Below are 27705 nucleotides of genomic sequence, written 5' to 3'. Positions count from 1 at the left end.
TCTACATATATATAGAGAGCCTAGAACAGAAACAAACCTAAAATATTGTCAAAAATAAAAATATTGCTTAAAAAATACACTTACAATATTCCTTGCTTGTATTTGTACAGTACTGTTAAAGTATTGAGGTCACTAATTATTATATTATTAATAACTAATTACTTGTAGAACTGGCAACGTAACCTTCCTATTTCACTTTGAAAACTAATAAATGATTCTTTAAAATGTTAAAACAAAACTGAATTTAATAATCACAGAAAAATACAAAATGTAAACATAAACATTTTACATATATGATTTAGATAATTGTTTAAAAGAGACAGGTAATGTGAATATATTACAATATGTTATAAAAAAGTACATAAAAACTCACAAACTTCCAAAATACACACAAGAAACCGTCTACTTACTCCATTCACTATAAAATAAAACGTGATTGTTTTTGTTTCAAACCCTCAATATCAAATATTATATCAGCTTTGATTTGAGCTAAAACGTTAACAAATCTCATGATAAGCTGCTTTATTAAAACTGTCAATCAAACATAAACAAAACAGAAGCAATTTAAAAACAATTTATTCTCCCATGTTACGGGAGAAAACCCGACTTTGGTGGAAGATCCTGCCCAAACTAATAAAAGTTTCAAAAAAAGAAAACCACTTTGCACAATAAAGATCAGGGCAATTTTTTGATCATCAAAATCTGTTCAAAAATGAGGAAAGAGGGAGGTGTTCTGTTCACAAAATTTTGCTTTGTGTATTATATATATATACTAGCTTCCATACCCTTGCTTCGCAACGGGAAGATGTACTATACAGTTGAACCTCGTTTGTACGAACCTCAATAAAATGAATTCCTCGATAAGACCAATTTTTTGTTTAATCCCCTTGACACTTTCATATAGGTCAATACTAAAAACACCTCTATACAACGTAGTAATTAAGTTAAAAACCTCCATAAGACGAATTTGTTTGTGACATGGGCTAGGACTTTTTTTTTAAATAGAGGGCCAGGCTTTAACCATGGGATTGCAGCGCAGCTAGAACAGCTTATTGTGCACCCTCATTCACAGGTCCTCATTCTTTGTCAAATCCCAGGTCCTTTGTTAACCGTGAGATCCTTTTGACTATGGTGATCCGTTCTTCCCTTTGATCTCCAGTCGATAGGCCCAGGGATCTCATGCGCAGACCTTGTAGGGCTGGACCCATTTAAATATCACGTCGAATGCTGTCTCCTCCTCCTCTCCACATTTCCTACATAAGAGGCTTTCAACTTTAATTCCCATCTTGTGTAAATGTCCACGGAATACCCAATGGCCCCTAATAAAGCCAACCACCTTCCTATTCAGCCCAAGGGCTTCTGCTGCTATCGCACCTGTAGGTTCCTCCAGCATTCTCTTTGACTGTACATTTCCTTCTGTTCTTTCCCAGTTCCTTCGATGTTCTATGCCCATCCACTGGCGAACAGCTCTCCGTGCTGTGCTGTAAGCAATGCCACACGTCGGCACTGGACCCATGAGCGGGCTTTCAGCTACCTTTGTTTGCCCACTTGTCAGCTCCCTCATTGCCAGCAATACCTTTGTACCCTGGAACCCAACTAAGGATGATCCTGTTGGTTTTTCCCAGGGCTTTCATGGCTTGATGACAGTCCCATACAGCCTTGGAGGTAAAGTCAAAACTGTCAATTGCCATTAGTGCTGCTCTGAGTTCATGTATACAGTGTGGCCTGTGAGACCGCGCTTCAAACACACTCTCGCACACTCAGACAGGGCAACAACTTCTGCCTGGAATACAGTGTCCATTTTTCCCAAACTTACGCAGAACTGCGCCTTGGGTCTGACTCCATATATTCCAGCCCCCGTGCCCGTTGGCTTTTTCGAGCCATCCGTATACCAAGTGATCCCCCTTTTCATGTATTCAGGTTCACCCTTGTCCCAGGTATCCCTGTCAACAACCCTGGGCTAGGACTGATTAACCTCTATACAACGAATATTCTTAGCACAAAACCTCTACAAGACGAATGTGACCTCTATAAGACAAATTTATCATAATCTTAACCTCCATAGTACGTAGTTTTCAAAACAAACAGAAGCTTGTCTCAACATGAAACCCCCACCCATCCCTCCTCCTTCCTCAGTCATTGTTTGGAAAAACCTTGGAGCGAGGAGAAACCTCTATAAGAAGAATAACATCAGCATTAAACCTCGATAAAACGACCCTCTTTATTAAGAATACCTCTATAGTACGAATTTTTCCCGTACCCCTTGAAATTTGTCTTATAGAGGTTCAACTGTACCGCCTAATCCAAACACTTGATAAATAGTTTGAATTTATTAAAACGCCACCAAATTTATACAAAAAAGTATGACCTATATTAAACTGCCTTACTCTAAACATTAAAATGTATCAATAACTTAATTGTCATAACTTACGGTTATAGAATCTTTCTTTGATTCCATAATCAATGGCATAGTTTTAGAAATAATTGTGTAAAATATTTTATTTTATTTGTTTGGATCAGCTGTCTGAAATTGTCAAATAAGCATTCGACAGTTCTGATTGTTTACATTGAAAAGTCAACACAAAGGTAAACAAAGGTTGTGAATTTTCTAATGCTCCCATGGAGACCAAATAATATTTACTTTTGAAAACCTCAGCTCAAAACTTTGGACATCTAAGGGCCCCAGAGGAACTAAGGGAAGTGAATAGGCCTATGACATTCCTAGATATTATGTGGACGATCGGTGTGTTTAATTTTGGCTTTATCAGTTTAGTATTTTTTAGTCATGGCAGCCGCACAGACAAACAGACACCACCTCAATTTTATAACAGTATAGATTAGAACTGGCACTAAAAATTTTGCAGCTGCTGACATATTAGATCTATTAAACATGTTTCAAATATTTTCAAATTTTAGTTTAGTAGGTACTACAACAAGTTTGAAATAACCGTAAGATCTGAAATATTTGTTAGTACTGTAAACCTATATTGGATGTTAATTTTACTGGAATTTCAGATTTGACTATCTGTTGCAGGGTTGACAACTATTTTGAAGTTACTCTTTTTGAAGTTTTGTTCAACCTACACTGGTATAATGATGATCGTTTGACTACAAGTATGTATTGCTTTGATAAAAGATACGGAGTCATTATTCTCAAAAGCATTTAAATAAGATTTTGTGAGTTTAAGGGACAAAAATGGGGGAAATGTTTAAGGGACATGCACAAAATAAGTTTTGTATGGAGGGAGGGGAGGGCAGAGGCGTGTTACACTTGAGTACATCACTTCTGTTGCGGGCAATTTGTTTGTAAACAACCAATTGCATAGCAAAGTAATTATTTACTTTACCTAAAATCAAAGTTTGTTTGTGTTCCTACAGAGATATCCTCCCTACCCCAATTACTTTATAACTTACCCCAAAATGCCATATCGTCCTGCAGTTTAACCCTTTGCAGACATATTTATTGTTTTCTTCTTCTTCCCTATGGATCGGGAAGGCCACACTTAGTGGCCCTCTCCATTTTGTTTTATGACGCAACATTGTCAGCGCAAAGTAGCCTGGCAGCCCGGTCCAGCCACGCGTAGTGGCCCTCCACGTCAGCTGCAGTTCAAATCCAGTTCACCTTGGCTGGCCACTCCTTAATGGTTCCATGTTTCTGTTCATAATATTTAACATTGTAATTTTGTTTTCGATTCTCTTCGCTTGGGAGGTGCTGCGCTCCCTCGACAATCATCGGAACTATCTGGAGACAACAACAAGCCATTGTTTTTATGAGCTTATAACAATTTTATCACATCTTTCCTTAGTGGGTTCAGCTTGGTTGTGCAATAGTCCTTTTAAAACCTTTTAATTTGTAATAAATTGATATATATGATTTAAAATAGCCTCAAATAGAGAATTAACATCAAATACTATACAGGATTTATCTCTTCATTCATCGTCTACGAAGATGGCGATCTTTCCATTTGGTTTGAGTTTAATGGTGTAGAGGAAGATCAGTATTTTATTTTAACAGTTTTTATATAGGCCCTACAATAAAACCTTATATTATCTTGTTTTACGTACTAAACTTCAAAATTAATATTATATCTATATTTATAAAAGAGGAAGTTTGTGTATATATATATATATATTTGAACAATATGAGCTTGGACACCGTTGGACCGATTGCGATGAAACTTGGTACATACGTGTAGAATTTCATGGAATAGGTTTATGTTTATATAACATCGGCTCCGACCCAGTGGCTCTGGAGTTCCCCTATTTTAACCTTATGAGTACTTATATTTAAATGGAAATTAAGAATCTTGACAGCTGTTTCAACTAAACAAGTTGATTCTGTGATGTTCAATAGCATTAAGAAGTGATAGGTTTACCAACAGGGTGCACCACTATTATTTTTTAAATTTATGACAACAGCTAATTTTACCAAGCAGAAACAAAAAGCTGTGATACATGGAATGGATGGATTTTTGACAGTTATGTTAATGTAGCCAGTTAATACTAATAGTAAATTAACAAAGGTCTACCTACAGCAGATCTAGGGAACATAATAATTGTTCTACTTAGCATTCTCAAGCTGCTTGCCATTATATTGTGTGTATATTGATATATTGTGATATATTGACAAGGGCTGTCAATAAGTTCAAATCTATTGATCCATTAATTACAGTTGGGGCCAAGCAAGCTAGTTGAAATGTGACCTTAGTGGTATGTTCTTTACTACATCTACTACTACATTAGCCAGTTCTCACCCCTTTGCAATGATTTGCCTCGTCAGTCATCATAGTAGTTGAAAATGGTGTGAAGGAGAATCAATTAACACTTCTGCCAAGTTCGTTCTGTGATTATGTTTCTGTGGGAAGGGTAAGTGCATGTTTAAGTGTTTACCATTGTCCTTGTTAGTCTTTATAGAGACATCTCGTAATAGTTCGGCAATCTCTTGTTCAGTCGCGGTGTGAACCAAAAGACTGATGAACTAAACAGCTGGCCTACAAGTTGTAAAATATCCTTGACATCTTGAACATGCTTAAACACCTCCATACCCTATGTTCAAACACGTAGCTCCATTCACATTTGTCAACTAACTGGCAATGAACTTCAATTGCTGTTGACGTTGACGCCTTAGATCACAGAAGTCTAATCACAGATTGTGATTCTTATTTGGCATTGATTTTCCCTCATAGCATTATCTTCTGATAATCTTGAAGTGATATCTTCTGAAGTGATGACGAACATGTTTTGCACAATTTTGTCAGATTGTGGTAGCTTGCTTGACCACAACAAGGAGCTTATTGAAGACCTTAACACGTTCAGTGTGGCAGGCATTCCAACAGGCGGTCGCCAATGGCGGCATTCAAATATTTCAATCTGACGAATAACAAAAGAGCAGCGGTGATTGTACTACACATTACCCCGAGATTGGACGTAGTTCCCTAAAACACCCAAAGGTAGCAGCACTGCCTGGATCAGTAGTCAGTCAGTGGCTTTGTAATATGGCTTGAAAAGAGAAAATCCCCGAAGCCGGGACAAAATCATTGTCAGACAGGATTTTACGTGAAATTTTAGTACCAACCTAGACCAAAATAAAGCTCGCATTCTAAGCTACAGGCTAGCAACGGTTTTAACGTTCCCCGGCAATGGCTGAGCTCATACTGAACTATTGTAGTGGGGATTGCACAACTACATCAATTGATGTAGTAGGCCGGTTGGAGCGCTCGTCGCGTGACTACATCAATTGATGTAGTCAGCACTGAACGTGTTAAATTACAGACAGTCCTTGTTAGAATAAAGAACTTAAACCACCATACAGAACTGTAGGTATTTAATGAATTTAAAACTACAGACTAACCATAGTCTGAGCATTAGCTCAACAAGCAAGTGATTAAACTCCAACATATGTTTACAAAATAATTTCTTGCCAATTAAAGAAATTTTTATTCAGTGAAAGAAGAGCCAGAAGGGATACTGAAGTACTGGGCCATTGATTGTCACCACAAGATGATTGGAAAACCTCTAGTTAGACAAGTCAGAGTGGTACCTCGTAAGTATATCCTTTCCTTATGTACTTTGGTTTTTACTTGTTGCATTTTGCCCTTAAAAACCTTTGACTAACTAGCCATTAGTGTTTTGTATTATGATCAAGTATATGGTTAACACATTCGCGGCGGCACGTCAAATTGGCGGGCGTATCCCCAGTGCGGCGCGGCCCTCAGCGTCGAACAAACCCGATTGCCGCGTGTGATTGGCTTTCCAATTTCGGTCTGACGTATAGCAAATAACGTGCGAGGATGTCCTGTTTTACATCAATAGTCGACGTAGTTCGCTAAACACCCACAGATAGCAGCACTGCTTGGAACGTAGCCGGTCCCATTGGAATTGTATTGCCAAATGGAGGGGAAAAGACGGGACAAAAAGTACATTTTTGAGATTGTCAGACGGGGATTTTACGGGGAAATTTACTACCAACCTACACCACAAAAAATACAGTATACTATTGAGCAGTGCTGTGCGAGGTTTCAAGTTTCTAGCTCTAATCCTGGCTTAAAGAAAAATCATCTTCATCCCTAACATATTTGTTCACATTGATTTTTGAGACAGTGACTAATTCACACTTGCGCCCTATTGTAAAAAAAAAGTTATTTTTGTGTTTCAGACGAGTGCCATAATCCTTACTTCACGCGGATGAAGAAGTGTCTGTTGAAGTGGAGTTTACCAAACAAAGACACAAACGTGTATGGAGAAGGCTGGGAACCTGCGACATATCTTGACACTACCAAGGAGGACTCACCCTGGGAGTATAGGGCGAGAGGAACAACGTTTTGGTGGACAAACCAGCGGTTTTACGGTAACCGAAATAATTCCTTGGGTTTTTAAACTTGCGAGCACAAATAAAAAGCCTTTAAATGTAGCCAAACATATTTAGAAATGTTTGAATTGTACTTCTTAATTTGATGAAGAGGTTGGTGGCTTCTTTTAACCTTGTATTTGTCTATCCAAATAGACCTCGGGCCTCTGCGTAGAACGTTACCAGAAAAGCAAGGGAATGAGCTGGTGTAGCACTTGATTGAGTATACTGAAATTAACTGCTCAAATGTATAAGCAAACACCCATGTCCTTGCTGTAACGGATCTGTAATCTTTCATGTAACGACTGAGAATTAAATTTTGTATAATATTCTTCTTGATACAAAATGTTTGTATTTGTTGAATACAACTACTTCTTCTCACTTTTTATTACTCTAAAACAGTTGTTCTGTACTTGCACAAAATGCTTTTTCAGTCATCTTAAATATTAAATAAACTCTACACCACAGTATAGTCCATCAATCAATATATATTTCATAAGAACTGAAGCGTAAACATTGTGTAACATTTATTTCCCTCTTTTTCTAAACAATTTAATAATACTGCAGGTAAATATAGCCAATTGTATGACGTCAGTGGCTACTACACTTCTATCGGCCCGACAATGAAGCTGGCAGAGAGGACTTTGGCAGAACTGTGGGCCAACAGTTGGCAGGACTGGTACACCAGGGCGTGTTTCTTCTCCTCTACCTTGTACAATGTGAACGAACAGACGTTTACTCAGGTCACGTTGATGTTTGAGTACTTTGTGGACGGGTCCATGTACACAACCATTACGGTAATCTATATTCATTTTTTTTATTTCTGATTGAAAGGAAGTAAATGTACATTCTTTCTCTCGTTTGGTTTTGACTTTTGATTGTTTGGAGATGTATGATGGTGGTGACGGCCACCCTCATGCGTGACTCAGTTGAGAAGGAAAGAAAATCAACAACAGGTTTTATGCTAGAAACCAACTAGATGCCAAGATACCAAGGCGGTTGCCGCTGGGTATGCACTATGCATTATTCACTGTATTCTATAACACATGGCTTGGAAACACATTTATAATTTTGGATTATTATGTATAAGGATAGGGATCAGCTAGATTACCTGGTAGATAGAGTCCAGATTAGCTTTGGTAATACACTCAAAACACATAACACAAAAGAGTAAAACCATAGATAAAACATACTCCCTTAGTAGATTTGTCATCCTTATAAAACAGCTGAAGCCAATTTTATTGTTAGTTCTGTACATCGCACTGTAATGAAATGAAATTAAAAACGTCTTTATTTAAGAGGCAAAGTTGTGCACCTGTTTCCCTCTCTTCCCATAACATTTTAGTTTTAGTATTACAGATACATTATAGTTGTGGACAGGGTATCTCCGGACCAGGAAAAGGAGACCTACCTGCCTCTGCTATTGTGGAGTTGCCCGACCGACCGACCCTAATTAATGTCACTTGGCTGGGCTCAACGAAAACAACAACTAGATACCCAATACCAGGTCTCCTTTTCCTGGTCCGGAGATACCATGTCCACAACTATAATGTAACTGCCACAAACAATTCGTACACTCCGCACTGCCAGCCTTTACTACTTCCTTCATCTGTAGAGGTTGTGTTATGTTTATAATTTGTTTCTTGTTATTTCAATAATTTAAAACCTTATTTAAAAAAATAAAACAATATAATTATTAACAATAACTGGTCTTCCAGTTATATAACCAAACAGTAAAAGTATAAATCATGAAAATGACCCTAAAATAATATAAACAAAATTTAGTATACACTAGCGATCAGTGTTGAGGTACATGAACTAGACACAAAAAACAAGCTTCAAAATTTGTATGAGAAGTCTACTTGTGTTGCTTACTCTATAGTAAAACTTAATATTTCGTCCCTGTTAGGGACTTCTTCAGAAGGGAGAAGAAAGAAGTCTAATCCCTATCCTTGTATATAATAATCATAATCAGCTAATTGGCTTTTCCTTTCTAACATTTATAAATTTGTTATTGATAATAATACTAGCAGAGTACCCGTTCTTCGTACGGGGTTGGCGTTAAGTATAAAATGCTTATTGCAGTTATACTCAAGCTTTGCGTTTGCAGTGGGAGGGGTTAAAGGCTTGAAAAAATTTGGTTCTTTATATTTACGGTAACTTATGCTATAGTACAGGGTTATTACAAATGATGTTCCTGATTTTGATTATAAATATTACTGGGTTAATTTGTTTCAAGACTATTTTAGTTGGTACCATTGGAAAGAAAAACTCATAAAGTTTCATATACATTGGTTTGGGTGCATATCAGCTGTTTGTCAAGTCAATTGTTGTAAGTGTTGTGTAATGGTTGAATTTGAAGGCAGGAAAGCTTATTGCCAGTTGGAATATTACATTGACCAATCTGTTATTAGTGTGCAACGACACTTTAGAACCAGGTTTAACGATGATCATCCTTGTAACCACTATATTGGCAAGTGACACTTGAAATTTAAGAGAAATGGCTGCATTTGAATGCTACTTGTAGTATGGCTTAACTTAACAATGTGCTGCCTGAGATATGGAACGAGCTCGGTGGTCCGAACAATGACACACTCCTGAACTGGCCTACAAGATCTCCGGACATCACCCCCTGTATTTTCTTCTTGTGGGAATACATCAAAGATAAGGCGTACACACCACCATTATCAGATAGCATACTTGAGATCCAGCAACGGATTATCAATGCTATTGAAACAATAGATCAAGACACATTTTTCAAAGTCTAGCAAGAGCTTAAGTACATTATTGACATCTGTCGTACCACAAGGGGTTCCCGTATCGAGCATTTACAGTTCTGTGTGTCTGTGTCGAAACTTTTTGAGTTTTTCAAAAGTTGTAACCATTTTATTTCTTTGTATAACAAATACAACTATATTTTCTGTATGTTTGAAATCATGAACATCATTTGTAATAACCCTGTATTACAGATATAGTATAGTATATACAGTATAGTATTACACATCTACCATAGCCATTCTGTTCTACCCCTGCACCTAAACAATATAAAAAAGTAAATTATCAAATATTCAAACAACATCACAAATTATGTATTAAATTAAAAACATAAACAATACTGTAAACAATCCTACTTTGTGTATCACAGCTTTTTGATGCTGCTTACAGTAAAATGCCGACTATCCGAACGACAACTAACCGAATCATTAAATCATTCTCCGAATCGGCTCCAAGCTTAATATTAAAAATTAAGTGCAAAAATTCTAACGACTGCCGCGTAGACACAGTGACACTGCCACCCCGCATGGGCGTGTAGTGAATTGACAGCGAGACAGTGTTTAGATGCGCAGAATGTACTGCGCATGCACCTGCAGCCATCTCCCCCTAACCCAATGACACGTGAACTATCAGTTTTAGGCGGGATCTAGGTCAGTTAGCTCCTCCCTCTCTTATTGTGCGGATCGCTGGTTTTTATAGAGTTGTGAGATTGTCAAACTTGTGATCTTCATTACTGTATTTAATGGTTACGTGTGTTAAATAACTAAGTAAAATGAGTGAAAAACTAAAATAAACGTGTTGTCCTATCCCTAAAGGACAAAGTGGAAATAATAAACCAACTACAGAAAGGAGTGGCGGGAAAGGTATTGGCGGAGAGATTTGTTTGGGGCGGCTACAATTACTGACATTAAAAATAACAGTGAAAAGATTTTAAGTTTTGTGACTACGTTGCAAAGTATGATGGATGTTCGTCGCGAAAAGTGATGAAAAAGGCTAAAGATGAACAGCTTGAAAATGCACTTTTTACTTGGTTTTTGCAACAAAGATCTATTGGACAACCGATTTCAGGACCTATTTTATGTGAAAAGGCGCGAATGTTCAATGAAAAAATGGGTGTAGCTGATTTTAAGGCAAGCACGGGATGGATACGTCATTTCAAGAATTGGCACGGAATTCGGTAATTAGATATTACCGGTGAAAAACATTCTGCTGAAAGTGAAGCTGCTAATAAATTTGTAGAGACATTCAAAAAAGAAACATAAATGTACGACCCTGATCTTGTGTATAATGCTGACGAGACTGGTTTGAATTGGAAAGCGTTGCCAAGAAAAATCCTAGCATCTAAAAGACAACAAAGTGCTCCCGGACACAAAGTCAGTAAAGATCACGTTACTATAATGGTCTGCGCTAACTCTACCGGTACCCATCGTCTTCCTTTATTATTGATCGGCAAAGCAAAGAAGCCACAGGCTTTTAAGAACGTAGCCAACTTACCAGTGACCTACACTAATCAGAAGAATGCTTGGATGGAGAGCACTATTTTTTTGGAGTGGTACGATAAAACCTTTCTTCCTCAAGTGAAAAAATTTAAACAGGAAACAGGAAAAGAGGGTAAGGTTTTACTTATCATGGACAATTCGCCGAAACATCCTTCACTGGAGCTTCTCGTGAGAGAAAAGGGGAGATTTAAGTGTCTCTTTTTACCTCCTAACGTGACAAGTCTGCTCCAGCCCATGGATCAGGGTGTAATTGAGTGCACAAAAAGTCTTTACAGACAACAGATTCTTCGTAAATTGCTCCTAGCTGAAGAGAAAGACAAAGAACAAGTTTTGGATTCTTAAAAAAAAATCAATTTGAAATACTGTTGCTACATGATTGCAGACTCCTGCAACATGGTTAAGAGTGTTTCACTTTAACGGACTTGGAACAAAATTGTGACGTATTTTTGCTCAAGTGAGATTTTTAAGCAAAGGGTAACGTCTTAAAGAGGTTGCCTGGATGAAAACTCGAGCTCTGGGTTTAGTTCCAGAGCTCAAAATCAAAGTTTTAAAAATAAAAAGTATTTTGGACCAAACTCTAGTTTTGCCACTACTGCTCTTTTTTTGAATAAATTTTGTTTGGGTCTATAAACTCAGACAAAGTTGGAATTCACAATCCGAATGATCAGTGATCATTCGCTATCAATAATGATCAATTCAAGGATCAATTGTATCATCACAGTCTTAGACCCAGTTAACGTTGTATTCCAGTATTATTGTTTGACAGAAATTATCAGTGTTGAGGATAAGCAAAAGATAAGAGTGCAACTTTTGGTTAACTGATTAGAGGGTTAGCGTCCATGTGCCACGAACTGAGTAGAAGTTATCTCAGTGGTTAGAAAGAGATAGAGATAGTCCTAGCTCTTGACAGACTACTAACTATGTATGTCCGCCTTGCACGAACATAGATAAAGTATAGTCCCAGAAGTTGTATATAGAGAGTTAATATGTTATATTCGGTTAATTGAATGTTATAAGTCCGTATGGCACGAACATAGCAGCAGAATAGATGGTTAGATAGTTAATTAGTAGTTAACTCGGATAGGTGTTAACAAAGAGTTAGTCCTAGCTATAATTAAGTATGATAGTATAGATAAGAATATCAACAGAGAAGAGAGTCAGTTAAGGTAAAGTTATGGTCTTACAATAATACTGGAATAATCTGATATGATTTTAATTGTGTTTCAAGATTCTCAGAAAATAAATTCTTTTAATATTTTTCAATATAAAATTGATACTTGGTGGCTCTATGGGCACTTAATGTTATTGGCAGTTAATATTTCTAGCTTGCGTTGATTTTCCAAAGTGTCAATGTCACAATTGGTATTGATGGTACTGTGTATTGTATAATCTGTGACAGTACAAGGTAGTAAATAATTGTTGCAGTACCAAAAGTGTAGGTGTCAGTGTAACAATCACTACTACATTTATCAACGTGCAATTGATGTAAGCAAGCAAGTAAGAAGCAATAAGCAATAATCACTAAGTACCGTGTTCTCACGGACCTCCAATGATCAATATAATTATTAATGTGGCAGGAACCGTTTTGTCACGGACCTAATAATGCCTTGGTGTGTATGTAGATAATGCCCTAACGTAAAATCAATTTTTGAGGTTTAATTGTATGTAGCCAGAGTAATTTCAGTATATATAAAATGTAAAATATTTAATTGTCTTGTTCCAATTTTACTCATACAAGCTATTTACTTATTAGTGTCTACAAACAATATAACACAATGATAAAAGGATAATAATCGTATATTTCTTAAATCACACTCTTGGTCAAGTCCTGGGTCGGGTACCTTGTTATCTTAACGATATCTCACTCTGGAATGTCACTGGGTTTACTGTTGATTTATTGTAAGCTTGTGTTTAAAACTATTGCCTTCAACTTGTTAACAAATATATCCTACTTCACACAGTGAATTATTAATGCTTTATTGTATTAATCATGTTTATAGTGGTTTATATTTTTATGAATCAATCAGACAGATCCAACACTAGTCCTATAGTACCGTGTTCGCACGGACCTGGATTTAGTTTACTCACAAGGGTGTAATTAAGTTTACTTATTATTGGTAATGGTTTAATGACACGATGTATCAAAGCCTAGGGTATATTTATAGTACCGTGTTGTCACGGACCTGAATATGGCTTATTATTGGGCTTAAAATTCACCAGAATTGAATTAAGTTATTTAGCCTTATTTAGGCGTTTAAATTATTAATTTATGATTAATCACACAAAGCCTACACTATTCCAAAAGTACCGTATTGTCACGGACCTGAATATAGTTATTTATAAGGCTTAAAACTTCTCCTGAAAGTAATTCAGCTATCTAGATTTATTTAGACGTTTATTACAGATTTTTATAAGTTCAATCACAGCCTAAACTATTCCTACAGTACCGTGTTCTCACGGACCTGGATTTAGTTTTTGATAACGGCTCTCAGTTAGCAAGAATAATTAATTATTATAGGGCACCGTGTTCTCACGGACCTGCAGAGGATTATTAACAACTTTTTTATTTATCTATTTATTTAAATATACTGCACCTATCCTTCAGTATTCTTTACACGGATCTTTGGTTTAAGCTATTATCAACAATTATGTGATTAAAATAGACTTAATTAACCTTCCGTGATCTCACGAACCTGTATTGGATGGTTTAATAATTATTTTACCGACGATTTACAATGATTATCTGCTGATTAAAGGTTACCGTGTTTGCACGGACCTGTATGATCTAAGTTTGCCTCTATTCTACGAGTACAATACTTAATTAATCATCCGCCACTACACTAACCTTTCCAGAATCATTTAGTAAATATTATTTATCCCAAAAATCAATACTCGAGGTATTATTTAGTCAGCACGGGCCTACTCTGATTTTAGGCTATTTCAACTATCTAAAATTAGTCCGTATCTGCTATGAACCTCTATTTTACAACCGTTTGATTGGTTATTATTCCTCTGATAATTAATATTCTATAGGCCTAACTGGATTGATTTATTCCGTAATCCCTATGGTACCGTGTTCTCACGGACCTGTATGATTTAAGGTTTGTTCCTAACTTTGAGCAAAACACTTAATTAATCATCCGTGCTTGCACGAACCTATAGAGATTAGTTTAGTTGTTTCTTTAAACGTTAAATATATTGACTGTTACTGTTTAGCAATTCCCTACGGCACTGTGTTCTCACGGACCTGTATAATTTAAGTTTAATTCACTATTTTAGCTTTTATTAAAATACTGATTTAATCAACCGTGCTTGCACGGACCTGAATGATTGTGGTTTAGTTGGTTTAATTTTGCCGTTAACTAAGTTATATGTTACTGTTTAACAAATCCCGAGGGTACCGTGTTCGCACGGACCTGAATAAGATTGTTTAAAGTAAAAGAAACTTTAATTTACTGTTAATATTTATTTAAATATTTTAAATAAGATTTAAATACTGAAATTAATTCAAAAGTTAAATGATCGAAATATTAATATTGATTTTGATTTCAACTATGACTTTCAACTGATTAATTTTTACAAGTCCTAGACTATTAAGTAATTACCCAGAGTGAGAGTGACTTTCCAATGCGTGATGCGTGGCCAGGAACTGATCGAGAGGCCAGGTCCCCGTGGTTTTGTTGGCCATGCGTACCTTGGTGCGCATGCGCGCCGTGCCCACTCCTTGGTGGAGGGGACAGACCAGTACTCAGTGAGACATCACGGAGCTCATGCAGCCGTCCTGACTGATATTGACTATGGCCCTTGACCTCCGACTTGAGGACTGATTATCTTACTGATTGTTAGAAATTGGCAATCTGGCTACTATTACTTCGTTGAAAAAAATATATGCTCAGTTTATAATTCAAATTCCCTTCACATTATGTTGATTTAAAAAAAAATACACACCTAGATTTTACTACCGTTACAAAATAAACGGTAGGTCGACAAAAGAGCAATTTGAGTTAGAAAAGTAAGCCAAGGAATGAGAACTAACTGCTGAAGCTGCTGGCGTTAATGAAGACGAACCGGAATTGCCGTCAGTTGGGGAGTTAGTAAACATGGCTAAGGAAATTGTGGGTTGTTCGGAGTGTGATGTAGATGATATGGAAGAGTGGTTGGAATGTGATAAGAACGATCAAGGATACCAGATAATGACTGATGATGAAATCACAGTGAGTGTCATGGATGAACGGGAATACAGTAGACTCCCTCTTATCCGGACTCCTCAGGACCGAGGCCAGTCCGGATAACGGGTTTTCCGGTTAAACCGACGACCGGTTAAAACTCGTTTAAACAGACCGTTTACTGTGATATTAAACTTAAATTTAGGAGATCATTGTATTTAGACACGAGATTGCTGGTCTCAAATCTTTCCCACGAGAACTGTCGTTTCAGTACAGCCCACTTCCTGCCGATCTAGTCCGGTTTAACCAATGTGCTGATAAAAGTTGTCCAGTTAAAGAGATATAATTTCTGCCGAGTGTAGTCCGGTTAAACCGATGTCCGGTTTAAAGGTGTCCGGATGAGAGGGAGTCTACTGTATGAAGATGAAAACAATGAGACCGCGGGAGACGAAGAGGCAGGAGACGAAAGTGTACCATCACATAGTGAGGAGTTTATGTACTTTGACATCGCCCTAAAATGGATGCAGCGGCAACCAGAGTGCGTCGGTGTACAGCTTCTTTCCGTCTGGCGCCTGCGTGATCTAGCTGCGCGGAAACGAGCTACAAGGTCACGGCAACTTACGCTGGTCGAGATGTTTAAGTAAGCGTTGTTAAAGAATTTTTTTTAAAGAACTTTATATTGTACTTTAGTTTTGTTTTTATAAATATCAGTACAGTATTTGTTTCTCTACTGTACTTCTATTTAATTTAAAAGCTCTATGTCTTAATTATCATCCACTCAATAAAGTTCATTGTTGTGTAACACTTTGATTTTCTTTATTACCATTCTGTGTCCTACGTCTTGGGCCTGTTTCCCTCCCTTCCCATAGCATTTTTAATACTTCATGTACATTAATCTAACTGCCCCAAAGCGTTCCCACACTCCGCACTTCTCGCCTTTACTACTTCCTTCACCACTTCCTACGTCGTGGACCTGTTTTAGTTTGAACATTTGAACAGATGAATACTTTCAAATTGACACTAATATTTCAAACAGCCGGCTGTACTAAAATTTAGCACAAAATCAAAACATAGCCAAAAAAAGTTCGACATAATGGAGACTATAAGACGTTGACCAGGACGGCCAATAGGAGGAGTTCAACACATTTTAACTGGTAAACGAGAACGAAGTACAAATAATACTATTGTCGTTGATAGCCGAATACAGCAAGCACCCTTCCGTGTTGGGTTTAAGTGTGCTCTCCAACAGCTGCCTGAAGATTTCACATTCAATTTAGGACTGTTGGAGTTGGATAACCGCTGCATAAGCTGATAACTTTGGAAGACAAGGAGGCGGGTAAGACTACATCGGAAACAGGAGAGAGGAGATATAGATGAGTGGCAAATGCGTTGGGAGCAGAATGTTTTATGTTAACGTTAGGTAAACTTTCGTATGTATACCTAACATCAGAAAGAGACTGGAACAAGATTGGGAGATGGACCATTATGGAACGCAGTTTGTCACAGGACATGGAAAATCTCAAGGCGATTGTGTGAAGATTTCACATGGTGGAAGAGGAAGTATGTAGATGTGGAGAAATAAAAACCAAGAGTCACATATTTATAAACTGTTCACTTCAGGAGACAAATAAGAGAGAACAGGAATAAGTCTTGGATAAGATAGGTCTAGAGATGAGAAAATAAAACATGATGAGTGACAAGGAAACAATTGAGACGTTTAGAAAAGTAGCTAGGGAAATAGGAAAAACCAGGGATACATACAGGCGTTAAAATTTAAAAAAAGAAACAAACAAAAACAAAGAAAGAAAAGGAATGAAAACTTGCTCATGAAGGGGAGAGGAAAGGTTAGAGCGAATCTCAATGATCCCTATCGCTCAGGGCGGTATGGGCAAGGGAGTCGTGCTGTTAGGCTTTTGGACACATAATGTGTCTGGAAACCTAATGCGGCTATGAGTAAGGCTATTTGTAGAAAACACTATTTACATTAAATGTTGATTATATCAATCTGTTATTTAGGCTACATCTTGAGTATTTTCATAATCTTTGAGTTGAATTTTTTAAAGTCATCAGAAATTATGACTGTTATTTGTTTTAAAATCGCCTGTAATACTTAGCAATTACTCAAATTCGAGCAACAGGTACACTAGTAGATACAGTAATAGATAAAACATACTATGTTTTATCTATGACTGTACCTATTTGATCAGTGGTCGTTTCCAAACTTGGGACTTAAATGTTAACTTAAGACTTTCTCTGTGGCATTTGATCAGTTTTCATCATCCAAATTTTTTCATCATACTAATATTATAAACTAGGTGAAACCCGTCAAAATCGACGGTTACTTTCAAGGCTTATGCTAATTCATCTAACTGCGATAAATTGAGTGAAATTATAGGCCTACATATTTTGAGCATTTAGAATTGTTTAAAGATTAATAAGTATAAAAACAATAATGATATTAATTGCATTAGTTACCAAATATGGTTGATTATTCAATAAATAAAATATTTCCTATACCGTACGTCATCGGAGATATTATGTTATCTGGTATCTCTTCCTTTGGAAGAACCTTTAAATAGTATTAAAATCGTATTGGTGGATCTTTTAAAGTTAAACACTTTCCTGATTTTATCAGTGTAATGCAGATTAATCTATGATTTTATTTGAAAAAAAAATATCTGTTTGTTGGGAAGACACGTTCCAACTTCAAAGGGAGGTATATACGTTACAGTGTAAGTTTGATTTTTCCTTCGTCACGTCACGTCAGTTCATGTCGTACTTCTGTGCCAATGAATAACCCTCTAGCACAGTTTTGAGAAATTGGTTGTGGGGTTACTGTTAAAGCTAGATATCCTAGACATGGGGATGTCAGTTAGTTATATCAGCCTTATCAATTACATAAAGCTGTCAATATAATCTCTCGATGGAATGTTAGGTGTAGTGGAATATACTTGAAGTGAAGTTGGCTTTTATTCTTGAACTATTAGGGGCCTCCTCATTTATAAGGTCGTGTGGCTTCATTGGCAACAAATACAGCAAATGACATAGCAAATGACAATGCCTCAGCATTTCCAAAAACCAAAAATAATGTAAATTGGTTGTCACGTAAATATTGACGTTTACATGCATTGTTAATCAACTTATCTTATAAAGGATGATGTGATCTAGTTTAAAAGGAATATGACCTTTCTGTCATGACAGTAGCTGCTTAAATAGTATTTACTCATTGGGCCATTTATCACAGCCAAAATGTTGTGTTATTTTCAATAATGTTACCGACCCAGTGGGCCACGGTCAGTAATATAGGCCACTGTAAATAATTTGTTAAGATAGGTACCATTTAAGGCTAGATTTCTGTGTTTGGATGTTATTAGACACGGTAAGAGCACAATAAAATTATTCTGCAGATGAATTTTCTGTTGGAAATATAAGCCGAATTATAAATCTCACAATGCGAGTTTGAGCATTTTGTAACTATATGGGTAAGTTAAATAGATTTTTTTAGACTGCTGCTCAGTACACTTTAAGAATATTATATATTTCAGAGATAAATTAAATGGGTTTTTTTGCTGAGTAGCGCTAGTAAACATGCACAACCCTTTTCGTTAGTCTAATAACATTTAATGGCTCTCTAAGAGTTCAAGTTCTTACTTGTATACATATCTATATTATGTTTTCACTATGCTGAATGAATACATTGAAGTAACCTCTCTGAAATGTGTTCAGTATATTGCAGTATTCCAGCTTAATGACTTTCTAAATCCTACACATATTTCTACATAAATATTGTAAAATGTTTTATCCAGTTGCTGTAAACTACTATTAATTTAACAAAATATGGACACAGCTCAAATGGGCACCATGCCCTTCTGCACTTGTATTATTTTGAATTTTACTACACAATCGAAGATTTTTCCATTGATTGAAAACATGTATGACAATAATCTCATGAACCTATGATGATCTGTCTAGAATAATATGGTAAAATATAGGGAAAGTTGTGAAAAAGGCAGACACCAACCCGTAAAATAGATATAAGATAGTTCAATAAGAAATAATTGTAAGAGTTACTGAGATAAAAGGACTTTCCACTGATTTTGTAATGGAATGTTATATTGCAAAACATGACATAATACAGAAGAAAATCAACTTTAAAATCAGAAAACATTGCAAATACTTCTTTTGGACAATTCAGTAACTCCCAAAAAATGTGTGTTGTTTAAAACACAATTTTAAAATTAACAGCTGTTTCATTATAAAGTATTATCCACATGGCCAAAATGTAAAAAAATCTGTGGAGAAATCTGTAAAGGCTTCTGGGGCAGAGCCCTTAGCGAATTTACTTTGTTTTTCTTTTGATAACTCATCTACAGACCAAGACCTTTCATCGAACACCTCTATCAAGTTTCTATGGCCAGCTTCTCTCAAATTAGTGGAGACAAAGTTTCCAATTAAATATTTAGATTCCCCAATGTTAATCTTAAGGGAGAAAAACCAACTTTTATGGAATATCCTGCCCAAACTAATAAAGATATCAAAAAACGAAAAACACTTTGCAAAACTATTGTTTTGATATTTTAATCATCATAATCGATCAAAAAATGAGGGAGGAGTTCTGTTTACGAAAATCGGCTTAGCCTATAGATGTGGAAGTTTGTGTGTTTGTTTGTTTGTTTGTTTGTATGTTTGTTTGTTTTTGTGACCCAAAATACTGGTCGGATTGGGCTGAAATTTGGGGGGATGATAGCTCACATTCCCGATTAACATATAGGACTATTCTTATCTCAAAAATCCTTTCGGGTTCCGCCCCAGTGGCTCTGTAGTTCCCCATGTTAACCTTATGAGTATTCATATTTAAAAGGAATTAAATAATTTAGTCAGCTGTTTCAACTATTTAAGTTGGTTCTACATAGGGTTAGGCAAAAGTCTGGAACCCCCCAGTTAACTTTTTAACGCTTTGCAGTAGGAAAACCAAACTTGGCACATATTTACAACATAAGAAATTGCACTTTTTCATCAAAGTTACAACTTTGTCCCAGTCCCAAATTTTCAAATATAAACACCTATCATGTGGATGCGATGCTCCCTGGTGTGGATTAACGTCCGCACTAGTGAGTACTACGACTATCCGCAGTACTATCCTGATAATTAGACCAATTTGTAAATTACAAGGAAAAAATGTGGTTCAGATTCCACTATAAACTGTAGGTCCCTTAGTTGCCATTAGCTGTATGGGCTATTAATTAACAGCTGTGTCTAAGGAACATGTCGGCCTTAGTCACTAACAAGACTACAAGATCGCGCCACTCATCCTACAGTCATCCTTCACTCATATTTGGGTTAAAATACGCACATAGTGGCGTCCCCATCTTAAATAATTGAATTGAAATTGAATTGACCCCTCATTTTAAAGGGTTTATCAAGAGAAATTGAATGGCGCAAACTAGAGGTCAATATAATATCGCACCCCTAATCAAAATAGCAGCCATTTTAATTATTTAAGATGAGCAAAGATAAAGTCTGGACACCCCCAGTTAGACACCCTACTACAACGCTAAAAGGTTAACTGGGGGGTTCCAGACTTTTGCCTAACCCTGTATGATGCAATAGCATTAAACAGTTTTAGTAAAGTATACCAACATGGTGCAGCACTATTATTTTTTTTCATTTATGACAACATCTAATTTGAACTAAGTAGCAACAAAAAGCTGTAATACTCAATGATAACTGTCAAATCAGGATTGTTTACAGTTTTGTTTATGTTTTTAATATAATGAATAATTTGTGATATTGTGTGAATATTTGGTAATTTATTTTTTTCTATGATTTAGGTGCAGTGGTAGGACATTATGGCTATGGTGGATATGACATAGCATACCTTAAATTTAAAGAAACAAATTTAATTTTACCAAATTTTGTCCTTCCCCATTACAAAAGCAAAGCTTGAGTATAACTGCAATAAGCACTTAATACTTATTTGCCAACCCCGTACAAAGGATACCCATAAGGTTAACATTGGAAACTCCAGAGCCACGGGGGTGGAGCCTGAAAGGAGTTTTGAGATAACATGATAACAATATGCCTATATGTTAATCAGGAATGTGAGCTATCATCCCCCCCAAATTTCAGCCCAATCCGACCAGTAATGTGTGTTTATTTGTCTAACATCCATACATACATCCAAACTTTCTCATTTTTAATATTAGTAGGAAATAGGATGTATTTTAAAATAACGTTAATGGTTAGTATTACGGTATATTGATTTTTAGTTTGGACTAGTGTTGGTCCCAATATGTCAAAACTAGAGTGAGTCTAGAGAGTCATGGTGTAATTTTTATGAGGATTTCGTTATTCCCTGTATCTCTATTAATATGTAAATTGCTTAATTGTATAAGCTTTGTAAGTTTGCCTAGCAAGCTTTCTAAGCTTTATGATTTTTAGGGTGAGTCCAGCTGCCATTAATAAAAATCATACTAACATTTAGGATGAAGTTATATTGGAATAGTGAGAAAGTTATGAGCAATAGAGCAATCTTGGCCTATTTTCAGTTGCTTATTTGAGGCAAATTTCTGTAATCATTTTCAGGCTCAAAATATTTTCTAAATACCTTTTAAAACGTTTTAACTAAGAAACAAAATGTATCTTTAGAAAGGATGTGTATATGTAAATTAAATAAATTTATTTTTTATACTAAAACATTAAATTTTATTACAGGTCATCCCGGTATCAAGAGTTATTAAGTTTGGAGTTTGGGAGTTGATATTCCTCCTTTACACTTTCTACTTTTTGTTTCGCTGTGGCTATGTCATCAACAGGACAGGACTTTTAGAGTATTTAAAGGTTGTAACCAATGTGGTTCGCATATTTAACATAACCTTATCATTTCTGGCGATAGTTATTTGGTGTTTCCACCATCGAATGTCCATCAGGTACGCTCAACAGTACATGAAAAATCACACTAGTGATTCCTTTGACTTTGACAACTTCATAAAGACTTTCAGTTTACTTCAAGTAGTGCTGTCTGTATTGCTGGGCCTTGTACTTACTGCAACCGTTATGCGGATTGAAGGTGGGAGAAGATTCTTGAACTCGTATTACACTTTTGTCATTTCGCTTATTTGGTTGTACTGGATGACTTTGGGTCTACTACTAACACTTTGTGTGCTTATAAATCTTCAATATCTTCTCGATTGTCCACAATACTTTAGGATAAAAGAATTAATATTCTTTAAAAGAATGACGGAGCTTTTAGAAAATAACACTTTGGAAAGTGGCAATGTTCAAATCTTTGTCGCGTTTAGGACAATTGTGATGTTCTTTATTCGTATTTTCTTTATATTATTGTTCTTGTATTATACACGAATTGCCAGAGCGTACAAGTTAAGGGATTCAGACAACTTTAACTTTGTGTCATTTATTTTAGATAGATTGAAAAAATGCTGCAACCGAAATAAAAAATGAAATACATTTTATTCGATAATGAACCTTAAATACCTTTGATTTAATACAGTTGCCAATACGAAGGACTTATACTTTTTAATGTATACTTTGATAAATGTATATTTCATGTTACTTACTGTGCCATATTTGTGGTTTGTTAGTTATTCTGATTAACTTAATAATCTATAAGTTTGTAAATTTGATAAATAAACAAACTTTGTTATTAGAATCAATGCTAAATTTATTTATTATTTAAGCTATACTAAAGCCTTTAATACTTTATCTCATTGTACAGTAAAACAATGTTGCTGTTTTCTATTTAGATTAACTAGAATAGGGAATTGTATTTATAAATACAGAAAAAATGTAAGGGAAAAACATAAAAATATTTGAGTTTAAAATTCTGCCTTTAAAAACATTAAACACTTATTTAAGGTCACATAAAATTTGAGCTTTTACGCACCATGTAGGAAAATAGTGAAAATACTGAGAATATAATCAAAAATATACAAAAGGAGTGCAATTGCTTTACTATCTTTACTGTCTAGTGTCTAATGTAATACCCTGAAAAAACCAAATAAAAAATAGATGGGAGAATATTTAAATATATTAGGGGTAGCATATGACGATGATATGGAGTTAATAGCCAAGCGAAGACCCAGAGAATTAAAAAAAGTCCAATAAACTAAAAAAAAGTAAAGTAAGTAAAGTAAGTAGTAAGTAAAGTGAATTGGACTTGAAGTAAAATAAAGAAAATGCAAAATGTATTAAAGAAGCAGAAATGGTTAAGGTAGGCCTAAATGAGCAAGGTATAGTCTGGAAGGTGTAGCAGAATCCCATCAAGTTTAATATACACCCTGCAGCAAAACTACAGACTAAGCGAATTTCCATTTGCCTGATTTGATTATCAATTAAATCTACAATATTTCAATAACATTAGGTTTTAAAATTGCATCTACATTCTAAAAAGACCAAAAAAATATTTATTCCATTGTTTCAAAAGTGGTCGTAATTTTCAAAAATGACAGTAAATTTAAAAAAATGAAACTGTTTATTTTATGGTTTTTTTAGAATAATGATACAATTTTATTTTAAAGACTTATTTCTTTTAGCATTTTCTCTCTAAACTTACTCGTTTAGGAGCTACATGTACTTACAGACTACTGTACCGTAGTCGGCATCCAGTTCAGATCGCGGCAATGTCAACCGGTACCATGTGTGTGACAGGCCTGTTCGTTGTGTTTTTGTTAATTATTATAAAATGTTATTCATATGTGTTTCAACTATGACGACACTACTTCAGCTGAATGTTCAACGTCTGACGATGGCATTATAATGCCGAAACGGCCGTAACTCAAATTGCAACAGGTTGAGCTGTAGACGAAGGTAAATACCTATTTTTAATTAATATATCACAGCTCAGGGGCTAAAAATGGATTTTAATTAAACTTAAATTTTAGGGGTGAATGAGTAAAGTTACGTAAACATATGTAAGGATTAACATGTTAAGTAAACTATAAGTAGAATACAAAGCATTTATAATATTTGTCAAAACAAATTACTTAGGTAGGAAAAATAGCAAAAACCAATAAAAATTTGGAAGAAAATTAAAAAGTTTTTGAAAATAGTGCGTTTTTTAAGGGTGCAGGGGTGAAATTTTCGGAAAACAAATGAATCATTTTCTAGTCTTTTGTATGTATACTAGGCATGTAATTGAAATTCTTGTATTATTTTTGCAAACCATCATCTTGCTTTGATATGTATTGTTTAATGGCATTTGCCGTAGGAATAAATAAAATAAAATAAAATAAATAAATAAATAAAGTGGGTATTGTAGAAAATTTAATTCCTGACCATGAAAATTTTTTCAAATCTTTGCTAGCTCTTACCGTTTTAAGTTATAGACGTAAAAAAAAAAAAACAGGTTTTGTCGTTTTCCGATGTCCGCCATTTTAAGTGTTTATGGGGGTTAAAATTTTAAAATGTGACTTTTGGAAATTTGACTGTTAATTTGGCATCACATACTACAATGCTGCCAAATTTCATGTCTCTAGCAAGTTTCTAAACTGTTCAGATGGACATACAAAAGTCGGTAACTTTCAATGTTATTCTCCATAAGAATAACATTTTTTTTTTTTTTGTCCTAGGACGCTAGGCACGATCCTGGGATTGTTTGTCACATTACTTTAGGCTAGACCTAGGAGTTGTAGCATTATCACTTAGATAAAATCCATTGGTGACTTGGCAGGGATCGAACCCGGGACCTCAGGGACTGAAGTCCCGCGCTCTGACCACCAGGCCAGCTCGCTCCCCAATACAGAATAACATAGGGCTCGTAAAAGTGCTAAAAAACCTAAAGGTTTTGACTTTAAACTTAAGTTTTGGGGTTCTAGGAGTAAAGTTACGAAAAAACATACTTACATAGTAAAATTTAAAGTAAACTAAGGATAATGCAAAGCATTAATAATATTTGCAAAAATAATTTACTTAGGTTGGCAGAAGTCCATGAGCCAAACCTAAAAATGACCTTAATTGGAACAACCTAGGGTGGCAAATGCAGACTATGTTTTTCTTGTATAGTGTTATGTGTTGATCAAGAATATATGTGATAGCAATGCATAAGTAGTAGCTTTATGTAAAAAAGGTAGGTTTTTATACAACAAAAATGATTTTTCTCAAAAAATTGAAATTTTTTGGTAAATTTGTACAAAGGTCCCAGTCAAGATGGCACGTGCTATCAATGTTTTTCTTGTATAGTTTTATGTGAAGATTAAGAATATATGTGATAGCAATGCATAAGTAGTAGCTTTATGTAAAAAAGTATGTTTTATATAACAAAATTTAAATTATTTCTCAAAAAATTAAATTTTGTCTCATATATTTGTAAGAAGGTACCAGTCAAGGTGGCATGTGCTATCAATTTTTTCTTGTATAGTTTTACGTGTTGATCAAGAATATATGTGATAGTAATGCATAAGTAGTAGCTTTATGTAAAAAAGGTAGGATTTAAAAAACAAAAATGATTTTTTCTCAAAAAATTTAAATCGTCTGATAAATTTGTAAAAAGATCTTAGTCAAGGTGGCGGCTCGTGCTGTCAACGTTTTTCTTGTATAGTCTCATGTGTAGATCAAGAATATATGTGATAGCAATATGTAGTAACTTTATGGAAAAAATAGGTTTTATAAAAAAATAATTGCATTTTTTCCTCATAAATTCGTAAAAGGAACCATTCAAGAAGGCACGTGCTATCAATGTTTTATTATTGAGTTTTGTATGTGGATCATAAATTTACATTATAGCATTATCTATGTAGTAGCTTTTTCGTAAAAAAATAATTTTTAATCTGAAAATATCAAATTTTTTCTTTGAACAAATGTTTTTGGCATGTAGATTTATAAAAAGTGCTCCGATAAAAAAATGTTTAGATTAAATGTTGTTCTTTTGTCCAATGTCTAAAACAAAGCATATTTCCTTTTTTCCGTATGTCTTACTGTTTAGGCTCTATATGGACTGGAGTGCGTTCTGGCTCCATGCTTCAAAACATCAAGTGCGTCTCAAAATAATTAGCATGTCCAGTCTAGCACCAAATTTACATACCTATTAATATTTTAAAATTTAAAATTATTTTTTTAAGAAAAATCTATAACATAGAAAATGGTATATTGTAAATTTATGATCTACATAGTACATACAAAACTTAATAAAAAAACATTGATAGCACGTGCCGCCACCTTGACTGAGACCTTTTTAAAAATTTTACAGAAAATTTCAATTTTTTGAGAAAACAGCCCCGCTGCAGCAAAGCGAACTTCCATTTGCCTGGATTGATTTTTAATTATTAATCTATTAAATTAACAGTTATGTTTAACAAGTACCTAGGTTAGCTGCTATAGGAAAACTAATAAAGTGTGTTTTTTATTAAAATATCAATAGCTTAGTATGAAATAAATGAAAACGCCAAGTTTGATCAAAATTTATTCATAAACAAGCCAACTACAACATATTATAATATTCTCCATAAGAATAACATGGGAATTTTAAATTAAAATTTTTTTGAATTTTCTCCGTAACCAATTATTGTACAAAAACACTTTGATATACTAAATTATTTTTTTTAAGCTCTTTAAAAAGGTCTGGAGAAAAATTGATAAATTGTGTGTTTTAAGGGTGAAAAATTAGAAAACCCCATTTTTACCCCATAAAACCCCCCGTTAAACCCCGTTCCTATGGTATGATCATGCTAGTTCGCAAACTCATTCAAGTTTATCCCGCCTTACACCTTCAAACCAAGTTTTATCAAAATCAGACAAAAATTACTCAAGTTATGGTGATGGGCACATCTCTATACATAAATGTGAAATTCCGATCAATGCACAGGCGAAACCATTGCACCTAGAAGCATGAGATTTTGCATACATATTCCTCTCATAGCCTAGGCAGACAAAAATAAGTGATTTTACAAAATTCCCAATGGTCTCCGCCCCACAGAAGGTCAAAGTTAGCATGGAGTTGGTATAAGAAGAATAATTTGTTTTGGGTTTTTTTTACATTTGTCAGAAATTTATTCAATAGTCAGCTGTTAAAATACAATTTTATTTTAGTTTACTAAGGTTATTTCGGACCAAATAAACATCATGGTTGTGTGTCAGTGAAATTAACCTAATTAACTGTGGTATTTTAGTTGTATCCACTTCTAATATAATGTGATTACTGATTAGTGTTGAAGAAAGTAGAATTGAACTTAGTTTTTTATTACATTTTAATTTTTAAGAACTAAATTATGATACAATTCTGTTAATATTTTTGTAGTTGGTTAAACCATGACAAAGTATGAACACTAAGGTTTTAAATGTTAATGGAGAGTTTGTTCCACGCAATATCATTCACATCAGAGGAGATGGTGCGTGTTTATTTACTTCACTCTCATTCATAATTCACCTTACACACATACACACACCAACTGTGTGCGAAGAAATT

General features: G+C 35.1%; 1 protein-coding gene across 1 annotated transcript in view; it reads left to right on the top strand.

The window, feature by feature from the left end:
• Positions 1-22864, top strand: part of LOC128993344 (polycystic kidney disease protein 1-like 2) — an 88399-nt gene extending 65535 nt beyond the window's left edge. Inside the window, exons 28-32 of the mRNA XM_054417184.1 lie at positions 3035-3114; positions 5945-6043; positions 6656-6847; positions 7415-7644; positions 22002-22864. Of these exons, the coding sequence (XP_054273159.1) occupies positions 3035-3114; positions 5945-6043; positions 6656-6847; positions 7415-7644; positions 22002-22748 (1348 nt within the window). The 3' untranslated portion in view covers positions 22749-22864. The remainder of the gene's footprint in view (positions 1-3034; positions 3115-5944; positions 6044-6655; positions 6848-7414; positions 7645-22001) is intronic.
• The last annotated feature ends 4841 nt before the right edge of the window (positions 22865-27705 follow it).

This window comes from Macrosteles quadrilineatus, unplaced genomic scaffold (assembly GCF_028750875.1).
Source record: "Macrosteles quadrilineatus isolate MER2022 unplaced genomic scaffold, UCM_ALF_1.0 Scaffold_4__1_contigs__length_99947679, whole genome shotgun sequence".
Classification (NCBI taxonomy): domain Eukaryota; kingdom Metazoa; phylum Arthropoda; class Insecta; order Hemiptera; family Cicadellidae; genus Macrosteles; species Macrosteles quadrilineatus.
Note: the sequence above shows the minus strand (reverse complement) of the source record. Positions and strands in the feature narration are given on the sequence as shown.